The sequence below is a fragment of the Heterodontus francisci genome, chromosome 17 (genome assembly GCF_036365525.1).
Source record: "Heterodontus francisci isolate sHetFra1 chromosome 17, sHetFra1.hap1, whole genome shotgun sequence".
Lineage (NCBI taxonomy): Eukaryota > Metazoa > Chordata > Chondrichthyes > Heterodontiformes > Heterodontidae > Heterodontus > Heterodontus francisci.
In genome coordinates, this window is record NC_090387.1 from 31,230,420 (window position 1) to 31,254,838 (window position 24,419).

General features: G+C 42.2%; 1 protein-coding gene across 4 annotated transcripts in view; it reads right to left on the bottom strand.

Annotated features, from left to right (window-relative positions):
- Nucleotides 1–24,419, bottom strand: part of wwp2 (WW domain containing E3 ubiquitin protein ligase 2) — a 277,512-nt gene that overhangs the window by 157,902 nt on the left and 95,191 nt on the right. For all 4 annotated transcript variants that reach the window (XM_068049205.1, XM_068049206.1, XM_068049203.1 and 1 more), the window contains exon 5: nucleotides 7,307–7,444. In XM_068049205.1, coding sequence (XP_067905306.1) covers nucleotides 7,307–7,444 — 138 coding nt within the window. The remainder of the gene's footprint in view (nucleotides 1–7,306; nucleotides 7,445–24,419) is intronic.

Genomic DNA, 24,419 nt, shown 5'->3' on the forward strand with positions numbered 1-24,419 from the left:
TTTATTGACTTCATAGCGATTAGATATAACTGAATGGCTTGCTAGGCCATTTCAGAGGACATTTAAGGGTCAACTACATACTTTTTTTATTCATTCATGGGATGTGGGTATCACTGGCAATGCCAGCATTTATTGCCCATCCCTAATTGCCCTTGAGAAGGTGGTGGTGAGCTGCCTTCTTGAACCGCTACAGTCAATGTGAGGTAGGTACACCCACAGTGCTGTTAGGAAGGGAGTTCCAGGATTTTGACACAGCAACAGTGAAGCAACGGCGATATAGTTCCAAGTCAGAATGGTGTGTGACTTGGAGGGGAACTCGCAGGTGGTGATGTTCCCATGCATCTGCTGCTCATGTCCTTCGAGGTGGTAGAGGTCTCGGGTTTGGAAGGTGCTGTCTAAGGAGCCTTGGTGCGTTGCTGCAGTGCATCTTGTAAATGGTACCCACTGCTGCCACTGTGCTTCGGTGGTGAAGGGAGTGAATGTTGTGCATGGTTTGCCCATCAAGCGGGCTGCTGGATGGTGTCCTGGATGGTGTCGAGCTTCTTGTGTGTTGTTGGAGCTGCACCCATCCAGGCAAGTGGAGAGTATTCCATCACACTCCTGACTTGTGCCTTGTAGATGGTGGACAGGCATTGGGGAGTCAGGAGGTGAGTTACTCGCCGCAGGATTCCTAGCCTCTGACCTGCTCTTGTAGCCACGGTATTTATATGGCTGCTCCAGTTCAGTTTCTGGTCAATGGTAGGCCCTAGGATGTTGATAGTGGGGGACTCAGCGATGGTAATGCCTTTGAATGTCAAGGAGAGATGGTTAGAATCTCTCTTGTTGGAGATGGTCATTGCCTGGCATTGTATGGCGCAAATGTTACTTGCCCCACTTATCAGCCCAAGCCTGGATATTGTCCAGGTCTTGCTGCATTTCTACACGGACTGCTTCAGTATTTGAGGAGTCGCAAATGGTGCTGAACATTGTGCAATCATCAGCGAACATCCCCACTTCTGACCTTATGATTGAGGGAAGGTCACTGATGAAGCAGCTAAAGATGGTTGGGCCTAGGACACTACCCTGAGGAACTCCTGCAGTGATGCCCTGGAGCTCAGATGATTGTCAGCCAACAACCACAGCCATCTTCCTTTGCGCTAGGTATGACTCCAACCAGCAGAGGGATTTCCCCCTGATTCCCATTGACTACAGTTTTGCGAGGGCTCCTTGATGCCATACTCGGTCAAATGCTGCCTTGATGTCAAGGACAGTCACTCTCACCTCACCTCTTGAGTTCAGCTCTTTTGTCCACGTTTGAACCAAGGCTGTATTGAGGTCAGGAGCTGAGTGGCCCTGGCGGAACCCAAACTGAGCGTCACAGAGCAGGTTATTGCTAAGCAAGTGCTGCTTGATGGCACTGTTGATGACACCTTCCATCACTTTCCAGAAGATTAAGAGTAGACTGATGGGGCGGTAATTGGCTGAGTTGGACTTGTGCTGCTTTTTGTGTATAGGTCATACCTGGGCAATTTTCCACATTGCCAGGTAGATGCCTGTGTTGTAGCTATACTGGAACAGCTTGGCTAGGGGTGCAGCAAGTTCTGGAGCACAGGTCTTCAGTACTATTGCTGGAATATTGTCAGGACCCATAGCCTTTGCAGCATCCAGTGCCTTCAGTCGTTTCTTGATATCACGCGGAGTGAATCGATTTGGCTGAAGTCTGGCATCTGTAATGCTGGGGACTTCAGGAGGGAGCTGAGATGGATCATCAACTCGACACTTCTGGCTGAAGATTGTTGCAAATGCTTCTGCCTTATCTTCTGCTGTGGGTCTGGAGTCACATGTAGGCCAGACCAGGTAAGGACATCAGATTTCCTTCCCTAAAAGGACATTAGCGAACCAGAAGTGTTTTTAACAACTATTGACAATGGTTTCATGGCCATTAGACTAGTTTTGAATTCCAGATTTATTAATTAGCGATGGGTAGGGACAGGTATATTACGCAGGGCAAAAATTATAGCTGGGGGAAAGGAAATTATGATGCGATTAGGCAAGATTTAGGATGCGTAGGATGGGGAAGGAAACTGCAGGGGGTGGGAACAATCGAAATGTGGAGCTGATTCAAGGAGCAGCTACTGCGTGTCCTTGTTAAGTATGTACCTGTGAGGCAGGGAGGAAGTTGTCAAGCAAGGGAGCCGTGGTTTACTAAAGAAGTTGAAGCGCTTGTCAAGAGGAAGAAGAAGGCTTATGTTAGGATGAGACGTGAAGGCTCAGTTAGGGCGCTTGAGAGTTACAAACTAGCCAGGAAGGATCTAAAGGGAGAGCTAAGAAGAGCAAGGAGAGGACACGAGAAGTCATTGGCGGATAGGATCAGGGAAAACCCTAAGGCTTTCTATAGGTATATCAGGAATAAAGAAATGACTAGAGTTAGATTAGGGCCAATCAAGGATAGTAGTGGGAAGTTGTGTGTGGAATCAGAGGAGATAGTGTTAAATGAATATTTTGCGTCAGTATTTACAGTAGAGAAAGAAAATGTTGCCGAGGAGAATACTGAGATTCAGGCTACTAGGCTAGATGGGATTGAGGTTCACAAGGAGGAGGTGTTATCAATTTTGGAAAGTGTGAAAATAGATAAGTCCCCTGGGCCAGATGGGATTTATCCTAGGATTCTCTGGGAAGCTAGGGAGGAGATTGCAGAGCCTTTGTCCTTGATCTTTATGTCGTCATTGTCGACAGGAATAGTGCCGGAAGACTGGAAGATAGCAAATGTTGTCCCCTTGTTCAAGAAGGGGAGTAGAGACAGCCCTGGTAATTATAGACCTGTGAGCCTTACTTCGGTTGTGGGTAAAATGTTGGAAAAGGTTATAAGAGACAGGATTTATAATCATCTTGAAAAGAATAAGTTCATTAGCGATAGTCAGCACGGTTTTGTGACGGGTAGGTCGTGCCTCACAAACCTTATTGAGTTTTTCGAGAAGGTGACCAAACAGGTGGATGAGGGTAAAGCAGTGGATGTGGTGTATATGGATTTCAGTAAGGCGTTTGATAAGGTTCCCCACGGTAGGCTATTGCAGAAAATACGGAAGTATGGGGTTGAAGGTGATTTAGAGCTTTGGATCAGAAATTGGCTAGCTGAAAGACAGAGGGTGGTGGTTGATGGCAAATGTTCATCCTGGAGTTTAGTTACTAGTGGTGTACCGCAAGGATCTGTTTTGGGGCCACTGCTGTTTGTCATTTTTATAAATGACCTGGAAGAGGGTGTAGAAGCGTGGGTTAGTAAATTTGCGGATGACACTAAGGTCGGTGGAGTTGTGGATAGTGCCGAAGGATGTTGTCGGGTACAGAGGGACATAGATAGGCTGCAGAGCTGGGCTGAGAGATGGCAAATGGAGTTTAATGCGGAAAAGTGCGAGGTGATTCACTTTGGAAGGAGTAACAGGAATGCAGAGTACTGGGCTAATGGGAAGATTCTTGGTAGTGTAGATGAACAGAGAGATCTTGGTGTCCAGGTGCATAAATCCCTGAAGGTTGCTACCCAGGTTAATAGGGCTGTTAAGAAGGCATATGGTGTGTTAGCTTTTATTAGTAGGGGGATCGAGTTTCGGAGCCACGAGGTCATGCTGCAGCTGTACAAAACTCTGGTGAGACCGCACCTGGAGTATTGCATGCAGTTCTGGTCACCGCATTATAGGAAGGATGTGGAAGCTATGGAAAAGGTGCAGAGGAGATTTACTAGGATGTTGCCTGGTATGGAGGGAAGGTCTTATGAGGGAAGGCTGAGGGACTTGAGGTTGTTTTCGTTGGAGAGGAGGAGGAGAGGTGACTTAATAGAGACATATAAGATAATCAGAGGGTTAGATAGGATGGATAGTGAGAGTCTTTTTCCTTGGATGGTGATGGCAAACACGAGGGGACATAGCTTTAAGTTGAGGGGTGATAGATATAGGACAGATGTCAGAGGTAGTTTCTTTACTCAGAGAGTAGTAGGGGCGTGGAACGCCCTGCCTGCAGCAGTAGTAGACTCGCCAACTTTAAGGGCATTTAAGTGGTCATTGGATAGACATATGGATGAAAATGGAATAGTGCTGGTCAGATGGTTTCACAGGTCGGCGCAACATCGAGGGCCGAAGGGCCTGTACTGCGCTGTAATGTTCTAATTCTAATTGAATTCAAATTCCACCTTCTGCTATGGTGGGATTCGAACCCATGTCCCCAGAACAATACCCTGGGTCTCTGGGTTACTAGTCCAGTGACTAGGTTAATAGGTTAATTGGCAATTATAAATTGCCCCTAGTATAGGTAGGTGGTAGGGAAATATAGGAACAGGTGGGGATGTGGTAGGAATATGGAATTAGTGTAGGATTAGTATAAATGGGTGGTTGATGGTCGGCACAGACTCGGTGGGCCGAAGGGCCTGTTTCAGTGCTGTATCTCTAAACTAAACTCGACAGCAGAGTTTAGGAAAAGCTGAAGGTTGGGACACATGAAGGCCAGCCAGGAGAGTAGAGTTTGGAAGTGACAAAAGCATATATGACTTTTTCAGCAGTGGATGGGCTGAGATGCGGGTTTTTTTATTTTTTTATTTTAGAGATACAGCACTAAAACAGGCCCTTCGGCCCACCAAGTCTGTGCCGACCAACAACCACCCATTTATACTAATCCTACAGTAATCCCATATTCCCTACCACCTACCTACCTCCACTAGGGGCAATTTACAATGGCCAATTTACCTATCACCTGCAAGTCTTTGGCGGCGGGAGGAAACCAGAGCACCCGGCGAAAACCCACGCGGTCACAGGGAGAACTTGCAAACTCCACACAGGCAGTACCCAGAATCGAACCCGGGTCCCTGGAGCTGTGAAGCTGCGGTGCTAACCACTGCGCCACTGAAGCAGGTAATGTAATGGAAGTGGAAGCAGGCAGTCTTATGATGGAGAGAATGAGGTCAGAGGCTTAGCTTGGCATCGAATATCATGCTGGGGTTGCAAACCAACTGGTTCAGCCTGATACAATGGGCAGGGAGACTAATGGAATTGGTGGTAAGAGTATAGAGTTCATAATGTTGTCCAATGGTAATAGCTAGGGCCTTCCCAATGTTTAACTGGAGGAAATTGCATCTCATCCAAGCATCCATTTACACTAATTACTAAAAGCAAGTGCACAGGTCCAAAAAGTAATCAAAAAAGAAATGGAATGATGCCCTTTAATCTCAAGGGGGTGAGCAAACAAAAGTAAGAAAACCTTGTACTAGTTGTACAGAGGTTTGGTGGAACTGCATTTGGACAGTTACGTTCAGTTCTGGGCACTGAACCTCAAGAAAGATATGTTGGTCTTGGAGACAGGCAGCATATCAGAATGATGTCAGGACTTAAAGGATTAAATTATGAGGCCAGGTTACATCAATGGTTTGGATTCTCGAGTTTAGAAGGTTGACCAGTAATTTGAGATCCTTAAAATGATAAAGGGATCTGATAGTTTCTCTGTATCTATCCTAATTTCACCGGTGGCAGAATCCAGAACTAGAGGGCATAATTTCTAAATGAGAATTAGGCCATTTGGAATTGAAATCAGGAAGCACATTTCACGCAAAGGATACTGAAATCTGGAGCTTGTTACCACAAAATTCTGTGGATTTCCAGTCAATTGAAATTTTCATAATTAAGATAGTATTTTGTTTGATAAGGATATCAAGAAATATGCAAACAACTAAATGCAGTTGCGGTTCAGAACACAATGATCTAATTAAATGGTGGAACAAGCTCGAGGGGCTGAATGGCCCCCTCCTGTACCTATATGGTCCCTGTTGAAGTACCAAGTTAATAAAGCAATAGAAATTATACAAACAGTACCCAATACAGTATGAAGGCTATGAACTCTTGGGTCTAAATCTCCTTTCATCCAGCTTTGTGTTTCTCAGAGTACAACTATATCAATTCTATGAATTTTAGAATCATCAGTATTGCAACACAGAATACAAGAGTGTACATACTCTCCAGAATACACTACAAAAACCTAGCTTTTTAATGTTAGGAAAATTCCACGGCAGTCCACCAAGTCCTAAAAGCATACTGAGCAAAAGAATTTTACATCATCTTCAAAACACATCCTAAAGCTGTCAACACATCAAAACCAAATCTTTCAAAATCACCTTCAGAATTTTGTTAAATATAGCTAAACTATGAGCTGAATACAAAGAAAAATAAACATGTACAAAGCAATTTACAAAGCCAACACTGCACTATCTTCTTTCGCGGTGAGGAGTGGGCCTGGAGCACAGGCTCTGCAGGGATCACATCAAGTTACAGTGCAAGTTTTAAAGCTTAATGTTTGCATATACATTAGTACTTCTTGTCTGATATTCCAGTTCACTGTAGCAGTAAAACTTAGTTTTCTGTTTTTTAAAAAATAGCAAGAATTAAGTTCAATAATTTTTCGATTTCTAACAAATTCAGTATTCTCTTAATTCAATATGATATCACTGTGAAATATTGTATAATAAAGTTATAAGCCCAACACAATGCTTTTGCCATTTATAGCTTCTATAAATTATATATACTGAAGATGGAAGGAACCAAGTATTTGTCATGATAAATGTCATTATGAATGAAGTTATTGTTGGAACCAAATTAGAGGAGCTGTAAATCTATAGGTGACTAATTCTTTTAAAATGGCTCTCATTTGGCCTAAGTCATTGCTATACAGTATAATATGTTGCCAATAAAAGTCAATTAACTATATGCAAATATTTTCAAAAGATTGCGGAATTAGCTATTGTAAATCCCTTCATTTTGATAATGGGCTTGAGTGCCACTGCAATTAAAATCCATGAAATTTTTCAGCCAATTTGAGATTGACTACTAATAGACACTGTTTAAAATCAACTGGAAATGGAAAATATTAAGCAAAATTTAATGGTCTGAAATTAACTACTTTGCAGTATATATACCGAAATATAGAAAATTTACATATAGCATCTACCAGAGTATAAGTTGCTGCTGTCATATGTTTGTAAACAAGATTCAGATTTTAAGACAGTATTAAAGCTATGGTTATCTTTTTTTCCAAATCAGTTTAAGACCAGAAAGAGACAACTGCATACAAATTTTGTCAAATTAGAATTATTAGTATATTCAGTAAAAGGAATTTTGCAACTTTACCACAAAATAAGATTTTTTTTGAAGAACAAACTTACCAGTTTTAATACTAACTATAAAAAACTCTCACTGAAGAGCTGCAAATCAATTAAGGTATATTAAGTAATTTCTTATGTCTGACCCATCACCCTCAATCCGAGCATCAGAATGAGCCATGTGTGTGTAGTACTTACTTTCTGTCATGATGGCGCCATTAGGCAAATTTCCCAAGTCAACATTAAGGCCATCCAGGCAAACAGTCAAGTCACCGCTGCACACAACACCACTTTTGTTTCCCACCTGAAGGTTCAAATTTAGCTGACTGTTCTCCACTGTGAGCAAGAAAAAGAGAGAGAGAAAAATGATTTGCTTGAGTTTGTTATTTCTCTGCTTCTCAAAGTGAGAAAATACCACGGGCAGTTTTCATGTCACCAAGTTTCTATAGACAAAGACCTTCTGTTAAGGTACACCTGAATTCAAAATTATTTTCAGTTTAAGGCTGGTTATACAGACTTTACCAAATGTTACATTCTATACTCATACTGGGAGCAAAATGCTTTTGTTATTTCCCTTTTTTAAGATCGCTTCACATCGTGCACTAAATCCAAGGATGAGCAGATGGCTTTTCAGATTTTTACAAACACCACTCTTGAGTTGGCTTACATGGCCTGGGTAAGTCACAGCAATTTTCCTTCCAGAGAGCATCTCCCTTTATTTCACATTATCCCTAATGGTACAACTGAGACTGGACCATTTGGACATTTCATGGCAAAGCACATTTGTAGATGGCACTGGCCACAGATTGCTTCATTAACCATTTTAGCAAAAGATCTATTTGATAGGCAACTCAATGAAATGCACATAACACTTCTGCATTTAAGTAACCCAAAGCAGTATTTAACCCTTTTAAGCACTTGGAATGTTTTTCTATGTTAAATGCACTATATAAATACAAAGTTGTTTGACTGCTACAAACTTTTATAGACAACACACTTAGTTTCTGAGATATAATCCACCAAACTGACATTTCATAAATGAATCATTTGGATTCAACAAATGCCTTATTGCCAAAAATGTGCAGCTGCATTATTTATTTTGAATAACATTTTATACACCTGTGTTCTATAAACAGCGAGGAAAGCAGGCATGTTATTTTCCCTCCCTAATTTTCTCAACTTGTCTTCCTCTCCTAAAGGCAATGATTTAGCTGGGACACAGTTCCCTAGCACGAGCAGCCTTCCAGCATCTCAGCCATGTGGCCACTGTTCATATGGAGATCCAAGCAGTGATTCTTTAAATGCTGTTTGACAGGGGGGAATCACAGCCAAACCTAAACATGTCTTTGCCCAACGGGATTATTGAACAAAGATTAGAATCCTGCCTGATTTTTCTCCCCCTTCTGAAACCAATTCACATGTCTAGTACCAGTCAGCTGAGTTTCTTCAGCCAATCAGGAGCTACATATTCAATACGAAAGCAAAATACTGCTGATGCTTGAAATCTGAACCAAGAACAGAAAATGCTGGAAATACTCAGCAGGCATCCAGGGAAATACTCTCCGCTGGTTGCAGTCATATCTAGCACACCATCCTGACTTGGAAATATATCGCCATTCCTTTTACTTGCATATTAATGACCTGAACTTGGGTACAGAGAGCCTAATTTCTAAGTTTGCAAATGATATGAAACTCAGAAATTAAGTAAACAATGGGGAGGACAGTAACAGACTTCAGGACAGACAGACTGCTGAAATGGGCAGACACATGGCAGATGAAATTTAACACAACTGTGAAGTGACAGGAAGAACAAGAGGCCATATGGTACAATTTTAAATGGGGTGTAGGAACAGACATCTGGGGGAGTTTGTGCACAAGCCTCTGAAGGTGGCAGAACAAGTTCAGAAGGTTGTTTCAAAAAAAGGATTCTTGATTTTATTAGGAGCAGAATAGAGTACAAAAGCAAGGAAGTTATGCTAAACCTTTATGAAATATGGGAAGGCTCAGCTGGAGTATTGTGATCAGCTCTTCCTGGTATGCCAGTCCGATTGTACTAATTCTCACTTGTGCCAATCTTTGCTCTCTCAACCTGCTCTCCAATGTCCTGCTTCGTACATTCCATACCCTACTCTCACTGATGTGCTGGTTTCTGTATGACGTTCACCATATCCTGGGTGCCATTCTACCTGGCCTACTCTTGCTGATATGGTTTTTGCTCCAAGATCCTGCTTGCCAGATTCCTAATTCCTGCTGGTTTCACAATCGCCATTACCCCTGTCACAAATTTTGCCTTTACATTTCTTGCTCTACTTGTTTCTCCTACTTGAATTTCAAAGACCCGACAAGTGGAAAGAAATTATTCACCAATAATGAGCAATGCAATATGTTGCTACTTGCTGAGGAGGTCTGTCCAAACTGCAAGACATCCCCAACATTTGAGAGAGAAAATAATGGCATATCTAAAATATACAAATAGCAAATATATCAGTTGGGCTTTACAGGCTGGATAGCTAGGGCTTGCGAGCTGCATATGGACTGTGGACCAAATTTTGGATACCCTGCCTTGAATTGTCAACCAGCAATCACTTGCAAATGAAACAAATTTGAAAGTGTTGTATCATAGCTGTGATATACCAGCCTAATTGCATTGCTGGCAGCCACAGACTATGGATCAGCATTGGAGAAGGTGCAAGGATGTTATCTCCCATTTACATATCTTCTGGATTGTCTGTAGTCCAGTCATATTACACCACAATAGTGTCAGAAGTCAAATCCATCACTGCATCACACTGCCGCTCAGGTCTGCCTATAGAGGTTCTATTAGACTGCTGAACGAGACATTTACCAATCTCCAGTTTGTTTGCAATATGCTGCTACCAGCCTTTGATAATAGCAGATTCTTCGCAGGCAAAGATCATGTCTCTGTGTGGGTTGATATGAACCTTGGTGACTGAAGAGGCCAATTCTTGATCTACAGACTCTTGAGCAGTTGGGCACAAGAACTCCTGGTTTGGAGGTGCTCTGGTATAAGCAGACTCTTTCAAATGTCTGCGCCTTTCTTCAGCAGCCTCACATCTGTTTGTTTCAAACTTTTAGGCTGCTCTCCTGGTTGTTGTGCACCAGCTGTCTCGGTCGGCAGCCTCCTGCTCCATTGGTCAATGTCAGCCCGAAAGAACTGTCTTTTCTACTGGTCTTTGAAGCGTTTGCAATCTCCATCATGCTTACTGAAGCATTGTTCACCATAAAGCACTGCTTTTGGCATTCTGGAATCCTCCGTGCATGACACATCTTGCCCAGTGCAATTGGCATTATAAGCGAATGCATTCAATGTTGGGCAGACTAACTGTTGGGAACTTCTTATTTGCGATATAGTCCTGCCATCTGATGTGCATGATGGATCGAAAACAGCATTGATGGAACTGCTCCAGCAGTCACATTTGTTTTCTATATAAAACCCATGATTCCGAGCTATACAAGAAGTTGGCAATGACAATCACTCTAAATGCTTGCATTTTGGTAGAGATGACAGTGAATGGTTTCGCCAGACATGCTTCAAGAGGCGGCCAAAGAAGCTGTTGTCTTTGGACAGTTGATTGTCTATATCTTTGTTGACAATGGCATCATTTCAGATAATGCTACCGAGATAGGTAAACTGTTCTACTGCATTGAAGTTGCTGCCGTCCACGTTGATCTGCAGTGGTTCAGGCTAAATTGATTGGTGTACCTTCTCCATTTCTGAAGTACTCCAACATGATGTGTATGGGACCATTCACTCCTGCCAAAATTAGGCCTCAACAGGTTTCTTTTGGTTCGCCTTGATGCAGTCCATATGACGGTTTCTCCTATAATTTTTTAGTTTTCGTTTAACTGACCTAACTTTGTCTTGTTAGAACATTACGAACTTGTGCTTAAGCATGTTATTGCACAATATTGCTATTCTGCTGTAAATAGTGAAGTTATTTTTAATTGTTTATCTGGATTGCTCCTTCTCTTCACATTATATCTACACAGCTAAGAAAAATTCCAAAAATACAAAGTTTAAGACTCTGAATTGGAGATGCCTTCTTTGCCTTTCTAAAAAAAAAACTCCACAGTAAAACTTTGTACTAATTAATGAGTACATAAATTACGTAAAACACTAGTGTTTAAAATATTGCATTTGTTCATTAAGGCATCATTTTGTTACTTTTATTGGACTGCCCTCTAACTGAGATGCTCTAATATTCTGCTATATGTCAAATATAACCTTCAATCTCACTTAAAAGTTATGTCAATGCATATCCAAGATATACTTAAATAATAGTGCCACCGTCTCAACATGTTCTATCTACAGCATTTTAAATTGATACATAAAAATGTTTCATTTGTTCTTGGATTGAGAGTAATGCTGGCATGGTCACATTTATTGCCCATCCCTTAATGCCTGGAAATGGTGGTGGGCTTTCTCCATGAATTGCTGCAGTCTTAGTAGTAATGCTGCTCCCAAGAGGGTGTTAGGTTCATATGGCCCACAAACACTGCAGCTGTAATGGGTTTTCAAAATTCTTTCACAACTCTTCATAACCATGGGAAACCAGCCATTATGAATCATCGCCGTTACAATCCATTTTCATAAGAAAATAGTGTATCAGTTTTCTAAATCTAATAGCTTACACCATAAAAAAATGCATATGACTTCAGAAATACTAGTTTTGCAGAGAAATTGTACAAAGTAGAATCTCGGCATACAGGCTTTTCATTATAGTTAAGCTGCAAAAAAATTTCACTCCAAAATCTAAGGCTTATATGGTTCTCGCCATATATATGAGGAAAGATTTTTTTTTTCAATTGCCACTGAATTCATGCAATGAAATAAAGTGACTTCCATCTGCCTGAATTATGGCTACATGATCACAATGATATGCATCATCTTAAAATTGATGACTGTTAGTAGTAACTGTGAATTAGTCTGCAACGTAGAGCTATCTGAACCTTCCTACAAGGGTAAGGAGCAAAATGCTGACCACCTGCTAAATAAGTTTCAAGTTTGGTACAAAATGTCAGATCCTATGACAGTTTTTTTTTCTATAGAATCATGGAAGGGTTAAAACTATTACTGCACATTTTGTTTCAGTATATGAGCCAAGCTGTATTCACACAGAGACTATGATCTTATTGCCAGAAGAAAAATAAATCAAGTAACCATTTTATAACATAAGTGGACAACAGTGAATGCAAGTACAATAAGTTTAGCAAGAGGCAGTCAATACTGTTTTAATAGTCCCTTAATGACTGTTGAAATAGGACCCTTCAGATGAACAACAGACTTATTGTTCATTCATGTTTCCAGTCTATTTTAGGTGACTGCGTCGACAAAGTAAAACCACGTCCTGTGGCTGGGATGCCATTCAATGATGACTATTTATTCATACAGATTGCTCAGATGATTTGGAAAGATTCCTTTATTTACACAACTATAATTTTACAGCTATCTTAAATCCAACTGATGAGTCAGTAATTATATATTAAATTGCAATTTTCACCATTTTTTAAGCCCCGTCTAAAACACTTATCTATCATTTAACATGAGTAAGGACTTCCCCAATCCGTTAGTGAGTAGCTGAGACATGCACACAAGGAAGATAACAACTCAGATTGCCAGTCAATTGATGGTGGATTAGCTGATTGCGGCCAAAGAGAGCTAGGGCACGTCAATTATTCTGGTTAAGAAGGGGAAATATTTGGCAGGGTTTCTACTGTTGAAAAATCTCTGATGGATGCATAGCAGTGTAGCCAGTAGACAAGGGGATAACTGGGCTGAGGAATGTTGATCATTCCCACCCCGCCCTGAGAGTTGAGTAAACTGACAAATCTCACTGAAGGTTCACATTCACAATGGTAACTTGAGAAGGGTCCCAAAAAAGGTGACTGTTGCCCTTGAAACTGCACCCTAGCAAGAAGCCAACAACTTGAGGAGATGTGGGACGATAGTGGTAATTGAATTAGTAATTCTGAGTCCCAGGCTAATGCCCTGGGGTCATGAGTTCAAATCCCACCACGGCAGCTGGTGGAATTTGAATTCAATTAATAAATCTGGAATTAATAAATAAAAATCTGGAATTTAAAGCTATAGTCTCAATAATGGTGCCATGAAACTATCGATTGTCATAAATACCCACTTGGTTCACTAATGTCCTTTAGGGAAGGAAATCTGCTGTCCTTACTTGGTCTGGCCTACATTTGATTCTAGACCCACAGCAATATAGTTTACTCTTAACTGTCTTCTAAAATGGCCTAGCAAGCCACTCAGTTGTCAAGGACAATTAGGGATGGGCAACAAATGGCCAGCGACGCCCACATCCCATGAAAGATTTTTTTTAAACTTGGAGAGGAATGGAGGGTGGATTCTTGAACTAATGAAGGTGTAGTTAAGGGATTGAGTAGGATGCAAGGAGGTGATGTGCTGAGGTCGAGATAGGTAGTCTTCACAATAGACAGGAGAGTGTACCTCAGGACAGATTTGACTGAATTCTTCCCAACAAATGTTCTTGAGCTAAACAGAGCTCAAGTCCATGACAGAGACTCCAGTTCAACATTCAGGAAGGTCTTTTGCAGAAACAGTAACATTTGGAGAGAACTCAAAGCAAATGAGTGTAACTACTGTGAACTATTTCTTACTACAAACAGCAGACATTTAAACCTCTTTGAAGTGGCAGGTTCAATTGAAGCATTCAAAAGAGAACTAGACAGTTATATGAAAAGGAAGAATGTGCAAGGTTACAGGGAGAAGGCGGGGAATGGAACTGAGGAAATTGCTCTTTCAGGGAGTCAGTGCGGACATGATGGGCCGAATGGCCTCCTTCTTCAATGTAACAATTCTGTGATCAGAATAAAAGTGCACTTGAATCTGCAACTTGCAACAATTGCCCTGTACAGAATATAAATGGAAGATTCAATAAATGAACTCTCACTTGGCTGGAGTCAAGATTTATTCCCTAGTTTAACTTCCAAGCGACACTCTGAATTGGAGAAAGGATATGGTAAATTATAACAAAATGTAATTCTTGAGAAGAAAGACCCAATGTCTGTTCACAACGGACATGGCCCGAAAAACAACCCTCACCTGACATGACAATCTGCCTGCCATATGTGTTTAAACCTGACAGGAAAAAAAGCTGGCTATGATTCCATTAAGCCAGATATGCGGGAAGACAGGCAAGTTCTCCTCCACTTTCCCTCATGTAACTGAATTGTGAACACTGATGGTAAAGTTACAATGAATCCAAGAGGAGGTGATTGGGAAAGGGAAGGCAAGGAGGTAGCTCAGTGAACATTTTGACTTTTATCTGAACGAAACTATTCCATACAATCTTAAAAGTTAAAAACAACTCTTCAAGTCTTAGGCATGTTAATAATGAAATCTTGTACACAAAAGTAAAAATGTACCAGTTGAAATCAAGTTGTTATACTACTTCAATCATGGGGTCACTTACATAACTTGACGATAATGCTGTTGCATCAGTCTTGGTAAACAAAGAGGTTAAGAATAAATGAAATATTGTTGGAAAGAGGAAGATTAACATTACATAATCACTAAAGGAGGACAATTTTAAAATGTAAGAACTGTTGATGTATATTTCACTGTGGCAATATGGATTATGTTACTTTTAGTACAATTCACTTATTGGTGCATTAAGGCAATTAAAGGAGTTAGATTTAAAATGCTGAACTAGAAATTTGGTGTCCAGACCCTCATTTAAATAATGTAGTCAACACTTTGATTTACACTAACTAGTGCAATTAAATAACAGAGTATATAGATCAACTATTCCCCACCATTGCCAGGACCATTCTTTGGAATCAGGACTCCCTTGCTAAAATATCCATATATTACTGTAACATATATTTCTACTTATTTTAAAGTTGCTAAATATGCCATAAGTTCTTTAAAAGAAAGGCTTTTTTTTATTCGTTCATGGGATGTGGGCGTCACTGGCTAGACCAGCATTTATTGTCCATCCCTAATTGCTTTTGAGAAGGTGGTGGTGAGCTGCCTTCTTGAACCGCTGCAGTCCTTGGGGTGTAAGTACACCCACAGTGCTGTTAGGAAGGGAGTTCTAGGATTTTGACCCAGCGTCAGTGAAGGAACAGCAATATATTTCCAAGTCAGGACAGTGTGCAGCTTGGAAGGGACCTTGCAGGTGGTGGTGTTCCCATGCATCTGCTGCCCTTGACCTTCTAGGTGGTAGAGGTCACAGGTTTGGAAGGTGCTGTTGAAGGAGCCTTGGTGCATTGCTGCAGTGCATCTCGTAGATGGTACACACTGTTGCCACTACGCACTGGTGAAAGGAGTGAATGTTGAAAGTGGTGGATGGAGTGCCAAACAAGCGGGCTGCTTTGTTCTGGATGGTGTCGAGCTTCTTGAGTGTTGTTGGAGCTGCACCCATCCAGGCAAGTGGAGATATTCCATCACACTCCTAACTTGTGCCTTGTAGATGGGGAGTCAGAAAGTGAGTTACTCGCTGCAGAATGCTCTTGTCGCCACAGTATTTATGTGCTGGTCCAGTTCAGTTTCTGGTCAATGATAAACCCCAGGGTGTTGATAGTGGGGGATTCAGCCATTGTAATGCCATTGCACATTAAGGGGAGATGGTTAGATGCCCTCTTCTTTGAGACGGTCATTGCCCGGCACTTATGTGGCGAGAATATTACTTGCCACTTATCAGCCCAAGTCTGGATGTTGTCCAGGTCTTGCTATATCTGGACATGGGCTGCTTCATTTTCTGAGTTGTCGCGAATGGTGAACATTGCACAATCAACGAACATCCCCACTTCTGACCTTTTGATGGAGGGAAGGTCATTGATAAAGCAGCTGAAGATGGTTCGGACATTACCCTGAGGAACTCCTGCAGTAATGTCCTGGGACTGAGATGATTGACCTCGAACAACCACAACCATCTTCCTTTGTGCTAGATATGACTCCAAGCAGGAGAGTTTTCCCTGATTCCCATTGACTCCAGTTTTGCTAAGGCTCCCTGATGTCATACTGGGTCAAATGCTGCCTTGATGTCAAGGGCAGTCACCCTCACCTCATCTCTGGAGTTCAGCTTTTTTGTCCATGTTTGGACAAAGGCTGTAATGAGGTCAGGATCTGATTGGCCCTGACAGAACCCAAACTGAGTGTCAAAGAGCAGGTTATTGCATCAAGGAGCCCTAGCAAAACTAGAATCAATGGGAATCGGGGAAAACCCTCCGCTGGTTGGAGTCATAATCTAGCACAAAGCAATATGCTTGATAGCACTGTCGACGACCCCTTCCATCACTTTACTGATGATCAAGAGTAGACTGATGGGGTGGTAATTGGCTGGGTTGAATTTGTCTGGCTTCTTGTGCACAGGACATACTTGGGCAATTTTCCACATAGCTGGGTAGATGCCAGTGTTGTAGCTATATTGGACCAGCTTGGCTCAGGGCGCAGCTAGTTCTGGAACACATGTCTTCAGTGCTATTGCCAGAATGTTGTCAGGGCCCATAGCCTTTGCAGTATCCAGTTCCTTCGGCTGTTTCTTGATATCACGTGGCGTGAATAGGTTTGGCTAAAGAATGGCATCTGAGATGCTGGGGACCTCAGGAACCAGCCGAGATGGATCACCCACTTGGCACTTCTGGCTGAAGATGGATGCAAATGCTTCAGCCTTATCTTTTGCACTGAAGTGCTGGGCTCCCCCATTGTTGAGGATGGGGATATTTTTGGTAGCCTCCTGCTCCCGTTAGTTGTTTCATTGCCCACAACATTCATGACTGGATGTAGCAGGACTGCAGAGCTTAGATCTGATCCATTGATTGTGGAATCACTTAACTCAGTCTATCACATGCTGCTTACATGTTTGGCATGCAAGTAGTTATAGCTTCACCAGGCTGACACCTCATTTTTAGCTATGCCTGCTGCTGCTCCTGGCATGCCCTCCTGCACTCTTCACTGAACCAGCTTAATGGTAGAGTGGGGGATATGTCAGGCCATGAGGTTACAGATTGTGCTCGAGTACAATTCTGCTGCTGCTGATGGCCCACAGCGCCTCACGGGTGCCCAGTTTGGAGTTGCTCGATCTGTTTGAAATCTATCCCATTTAGCATTGTGATAGTGCCACACAACACAATGGCGGACATCCTCAATGTGAAGACGGGACCTCGTCTCCACAAGGACTGTGCGTGGTCACTCTTAACAATACTGGCATGGACAGATACATCTGCAACAAGTAGCTTGATGAGGATGGGGCCAAGTAGGTTTTTCCTTCTTGTTGGTTCACCAGTTAGCTTGCATCTGTAGTTTATAGATCCTTCAATAAAGTAATCCCACAATCAGATATAGCTTCGTTAGACCAATTTATTACAGCTACTGTTTTATTTTTGGAATGTAGGAACAAGAGTAGGCCATTTAGCACCTCAAGCCCGTTCCACCATTCAATAAGATCACAGCTGATCTGCGACATAACTCCTTTGTCCCATATCCCTGAATACCTTTGGAAAGCAAAAATTTATCAGTGCTCACATGAAAAATTTAACAAATGATCCAGTATCAATCGCCATTTGCAGAAGAGTTCCAAACTTCTAATACCGTGTGTGTATAAAAGCATTACCTAATTTAACTCTTAAAAAAGGTCTGGATCTAATTTTTAGTCTATGCCCCCTACTCCTAGGCACCCCGACCAGTGGAAACAGTTTCTATCTACCCTAACCGCTCTCCTTAATAGCTTGGAAATGTCAATCAAATCACTCCTTAATCTTCTAAATTCCAGGGAATGCAACCATAATTTGTGTAGTCTCTCCTCATAATTTAACCCTTGGAGTCCACGTATCATCCTGGTAAATCCACACTGCACTCCTTCCAAAGCCAATATATTCTTCCTGAAGTGTGGTGCCTACAACTGCTCATAGTTCTCCGGATATGGTCAAAGAACGGCTTTGTACAGCTGTAGCATAACTTCTGCCCCTTGTATTCTCGTCCTCCAAATATAAAGGTCAGCATTCCATTAGCCTTTCTGATTATTTTCTGTACCTATTCGTGACATTTTAACCCTCTGTACCTGGACCCTCCCAAACTCTTTTCAAATCTCCAATGTTGAGGAACACAGAAGCAGGTATAGGCCATTCAGCCCATCAAGCCTGCTCACCATTCAATATGATCATGACTGATCATCCACTTCAATGCCTTTCTTCCCCACACTATCCCCATATCCCTTTATGACATTGGTATTTAGAAAAATGTCAATCTCTGCTTTAAACATACTCAATGACTGAGATTCCACAGCCCTTTGGGGTAGAGTTCCAAAGATTCACAAGCCTCTGAGTAAAGAAACTTCTCCATATCTCGGTCCTAAGTGGCTTCCCTCTTATTTTGAAATCATGTACCCTGGCTCTAGACTCCCCAACCAGGGGAAACATCTTATTTGCATCTACCCTGCCTATCCCTTTAAGTATTTTGTAGGTTTCAATGAGATCACCTCTCATTCCCTGAAACTCTAGAGAATACAGGCCCAGTTTCCTCACTCACACGTCATACGACAGTCCCGCTATCGCAGGAACAAGTCTGGTGAACCTTCATTGCATTCCCTCTATAGCAATAATATCCTTCCTACCGTAAGGGGACCAAAACTGCACACAGTACTCCAGGTGCGGTCTAACCAAGGTTCTATACAATTGAAGCAATTGCTGCACCTGCATGCTAGCTTTCAGTGACTTATTGACGAGGACACCCAGGTCCTTTTGTACATCTACACTTTCTAATATCTTACCATTTAAGAAATACTATGCACACCTGTTCCTCCTACCAAAGTGGATAACCTCACATTATTCCACATTATATTCCATCTGCCATGTTCTTGCCAACTCACTAAGTCTGTCCAAATCCCCTTGAAGCTGCTTTGCATCTTCCACACAACACACATTCCCACCTAGATTTGTGCCATCCGCGAACTTGAAATATTAGATTTGATCCCCACATTCAACACATTGATATATATTGTGAACAATTGGGGCCCAAGTACTAATCCTTGCAGTATCCCACTAGTCACAGCCTGCCAATGCGAGAATGACCCGTTTGTTCCTACTCTCTGTTTTCTACCTTAATCCATGCCAGTACATTACCTCCTACCCTATGTGCCTTAATTTTACTAACCAACCTCCTGTGGGGGACTTTATCAAAAGCCTTCTGAAAATCCAAGTACACTACGTCTAACTCCTCTTTATCAATTCTGTTAATTACGTCCTCAAAAAAGTCCAACAGGTTCGTCAAACACGATTTACCTTTCTCTTTCATAAATCCATGTTGGCTATGCCCAATCAGATTATCCAACTGTCCATTTATAACATCCTTTAGAATAGATTCTAGCATTTTCCCAATGACTGATGTAAGACTAACAGGTTCCCTGTTTTCTCTCTCCCTCCCTTCTTAAATAGTGGGGTGACATTTGCTACCTTCCAATCTGCAGGAACCATTGCAGAATCTATAGAATTTTGGATGATGATCACCAATGCATCTACTATCTCCATAGCTACCTCTTTCAACACTCTGGGATGTAGAATATCAGGTCCTGGGGACTTATCAACCTTCAGCCCCATTAATTTCTCCAACACAACCTTCTTACTAATACTAATTTCCTTCAATTCCTAGTCCCTTGGATCTCTAATTCTGAGAGCTTTCTTCTATCTTCCTCTGTGAAGACAGACACAAAGTAATAATTTAGCTTCTCTGCCATTTCTCTATTCCCCATTATAAATTCTCCTGAATCTGCCTGTAATGGGCCCAAATTTGTCTTAGCCAAACGTTTCCTTTTTACATACCTACAGAAGCTTTTACAGTCTATTTTTATGTTTTTTGTTGTTTACATCCATATTCTATTCTCTATGCTTCTCATTTCTATTTTCACTTCCTCTGAACTTTCTATATTCAGCATATTCTCACATATATATTCTCACATGTATTATCAACAGAACATGCATCCACTTTTTCTGCTTCTTCTCGCTTGCTATCTCTTTCCTCATCCAGGGAGCTCGAGCTTTGGTTGCCTTACCTTTCCCCCCTTGTAGGAATGTACTTCAACTGCCTCTTCCCAAAATTCTGTTACAGCTTTGACTGCCAATCTTTGATTCTAGTTTACCTAGGCCAGATTCGTTCTCAGCTTATTAAAATTGGCCCTCCTCCAATTAATAATTTTTACTCTAAATTGCTCCTTGTCCTTTACCATAGCTAACCTAAACCTTATGATACTATGATCACTGTTCCATTAATGTTCCCCTGACACTTGATCCACCTCAGTCCCCAGAACCAGATTCAGCAATGCCTCCTTCCTAGTTGTCCCAGAAATACTGATGTAGAAAATTCTCCTGAACAGACTTCAGAAACTCCACCCCCCCCACCCTTAAAGTCTATATTAGGATAATTAGAGACCCCATTACAAATATTTTATAACTTTTGCGCCTCTCTAATCTAATTGCAAATTTGTTCCTCTATATCTTTCCCACTAGTTGGTGGCCTATACAATACACCCAATAGTGTAATGGTGCCTCTATTGTTTCTTAGCACTAACTAAATAGATTATGTCCTTGACTCCTCTGGGACATTTTCTCTGTAAATAAATCTTGCCATCCCCTCCTCCTTTCTTTCCTTCTCTATCTTTCCTGAACACCTTGTATCCAGGAATATTTAGAACCCAGTCCTGGCCTTTTTAGAGCCTACGTTATCAGAACATATTCCCACTTGGCTATCTGCGCCTGCAGCTCACCAACCTTATTTACTATGCTTCGTGCATTCACATTGTTACGACCAAGGTGGGAAGAGTGAACTGTCTTTTCTAGTTCTACTTCTCCACAGATCACAACATATATTTAAATGTTTATCCAGTTAACGATGTGGTCAATCACACTCTGTTCTTTATCCCAGAATAAAATACACCAACCAAGTTTCTTGAATAAAAAAACAAAATTATCAGTTTATCAAAATGACTTATCCAGTAACGAAGCAAAGCATTAACACACAGATTAAAATATGAAAGCTCCCTTTTTAAATTCCCCCCACACAAACAGAAAAAGAGGTCTGTTACAAAAACAACCAAAAAATACTTCGGCCCAATACTTGCTAAGAAAAAAAAAAGATAAGGAAGGAAGTCAGTTGTCCCTTTTGTCTAGCATCCGGGTATATCGACAGGTCACTGGGATCCTTTTCTAGAGCAGTTTGTTTAGGTGGCGTCGAGGATTTATCCAGCAGGTTTTTCCAACATCTCAGAAGATATGCAGCATTAGGGGTTTTAGCTTCCACACATTCGATACGCAGGGTTTCTCTGCGACAGGAGGAAAGAGATGAGTTCACAGACTGGACCTCGGTCTCCTGGAGAGGTGCAAGAAAGATGAGCTGGGGGTTTCATTTTCCTTGGAAGGCCAAACACTAACTGTCTTCAAAACAGTTCACACCCCAACCGACTTGAAAACAATATCCAAAACCCCAAAATAGAAAGTGAACCTCTTGCCCTCCATAAACCTTCGCTTGTGGCTTCTCTGTAAACATCTTCCCCAGGTCACCAAGGTTTCTGTTGCTTATTAAGCTTAAAGCACATGACATCCAGCAAGGTTGTTTTTAAACATTTCAGTGTCCTTTCAATGAACTGTAAACAAAGAAAAGTCCAGCTTCTATGAAATCTTAAGCCTTCCATCCAATGAATCCATCTCCACAATATAAATAAGTCCTCAAAAAAATTTTAACATTGAAGCACTTTCGTAACATATATGCACAATAATTCTAATTTAGACTTTATTGCATTCCCTCTTACTTTAACCTCACCTAATGCCTTATTATTTCTTACTCTAGTATTATTTGTCTCTCCCAATTTGTTGCGTAGCTAGTTTTTCCTCTTTAATATTACCTCCCAGTTCCCATCTCCCTACCTCCCAATCGCACTAGCAAACCACCCTACAAGGACATTTGACCCAACTCTGTTGAGGTGCAACCCATCCAGCCTGTACAGGTCCCAACTCCCCCAGAACCAGTCCTATGGGCTGAAGTTTACCAGCCCCTACGCCATGGGGCGTGGCAGGGGGGGCCCGTAAAATTCAGCAGGGAGAGGCCCACCTCAACCCCTGCGAAGGGCCCGCCGCATATTACCAGCGGCAAGGGGACCTCGGTGTGGCCCCCCTGCCACTTGGCAGCGGGGCCTTCATCTAAATATTTAAATGAATAATAAGATGTAAATTAACTTACCTACAGGCAGCAGTTGTCCCATGCCGAATATACGGCTGCTGAACGCAGCTCGCATGCTTTTGGAACTCCATACAGAGTTCCGAGGCAAGACACTGGTGGGGAGGGGGGAGGAATACAATTTTCAGGACGGGAGGGGTATGGAAGCGGTGAAAACACTTTTTATTGGCAGTGGGGATGGTGGGAAGGGGTTGAAGGGTAAATGCTAAAAGGTTGGGGGTGGAGGGTTGGGGGGGGGGGAGGAAGTTCAGGTAGGAATAAAGTAAGTTTTGTTAATATCGGACAATGAAAAGACCATTGCGGGGTTTGGGGAAGGGCCTTCATCTCCTAATTATTTATTTTTTAAAAATCACGCCTACTGTACCTTTAAAAATTTAAATCTCTGCTAAGGGCTTAAAGCCCTTTAAAAATGGCACCAGAAGCTGTTGCCGGGTATGCCGCGGCCACCCCCTCTACGTCATCGGGAGTGGCCGCTCCGCCACCTCTATTTAAATCAGCCTCCGCACTAATGTCGCGGGGGCTGTGCGGCAGCATCTCCATGTCGGAAGGCCGTCTCTGTCACGGCACAGCGCGCTGATAAAATTCAGCGCACTGAAACTAAATCCCTCCTTCCTGCACCATTTGTCCAGCCACGCATTTGCCTGCTCTATCCGCCTATTTCTATACACACTGGCGGGTGCCACTGGGTGTAACCTTTGAGGTCCTGCATGTTAGTTTCTTTCCTAGCTCCCCAAAGTTTGCCTGTAGGACCTCATCCCTCTTGCTACTTATTTTGTAGGTATCAATATGGACCATGAATGCTGGCTGTTCACCCTCCCCCCTTAGAATGCTCTACAGCCTCTCCGTAACATCCTTGACCCTCACATCAGGGAGGCAACATACCATCGTGGATTCACAACTGTGCCCGCAGAAATGCCTTTCTGTTGCCCCCAACTATAGAATCTCCCATCACTATTGCTTTCCCAATCTTCCTCCTGCTCCCCTATACAGCTGGGCCACTGGTGATGCCATGGACTTGGCTCTGGCCGCATTACCCAGAGGAACCATCAACTCGGCAGTATTCAGAACTCAATACCGACTGCAGAGAGAGATACACTCAGGGGCCTCCTGCATTACCTGCCCAGCTGACGACACTTCCTGCACGTTGTTGTCCAGGATGAGAAGCATCCTGGAGTTTCCACATGAAACAGGATGTGCACTCCACAGGACTGAGATACCATGACATGCCTCTACTTATTGGAGTATTAACTGATTTAACAGAAACAAACTTAAGACTTAAATAAAGAATCACCAGTCAGCTGCTTTTTTATTTTATATGGAGGTAATTGAAATGGTTTACTCAACTCTAATCTAAAACTCACATTTTATTTCACTGAAAATTAAAGGAATGATGGTTATATGCTGAAATTGGCAGGACGTGCTTGATCTCGTCTGCCAGCAATCTGCAGAGGCTGCAGCTTTTCATTATTGTTTGATAAGACTTGACTGGTTCCATTCTTATCAATCTATCGTAGCCAGAGAAACGATGGCTTCCTTCAAGCTCCTGCACCATTATTTCGGTTCCGAAGAAGGGTCACTGACCCGAAACGTTAACTCTGCTTCTCTTTCCACAGATGCTGCCAGACCTGCTGAGTGAATCCAGCATTTCTTGTTTTTGTTTCAGATTTCCAGCATCCGCAGTATTTTGCTTTTATACATTTGCCAGTTGTTCTTGCTGGGTGAAGGAATAGTCAGCCATATATCTAAGCTTGTTTACGACACTAAGTTACAAAGTACAGTAAATAATGTAGCTGGGAGCAGAATGTTGGCTAGAGGCATTGTTAGATTAAGTGAGTGGGCAAAACTGTGACAGGTGGGTTCAACGTATGGGGTTATTTACTTTGGATCCAAGAGAAGTCAAGAGTATTTAAAAAGGTGGGAAGCTAGAAACTGTGGAGGAGCAGAGATTTAGGGGTCCAAGTACAATTACTTTTGAGGAAGTGACAGATTGGAGTTGTGCGCCTGTGCTCCGCCTGTGCGGAGTTTGCAAGTTCTCCCTGTGTCCGCGTGGGTTTCCGCTGGGTGCTCCGGTTTCCTCCCACAGCC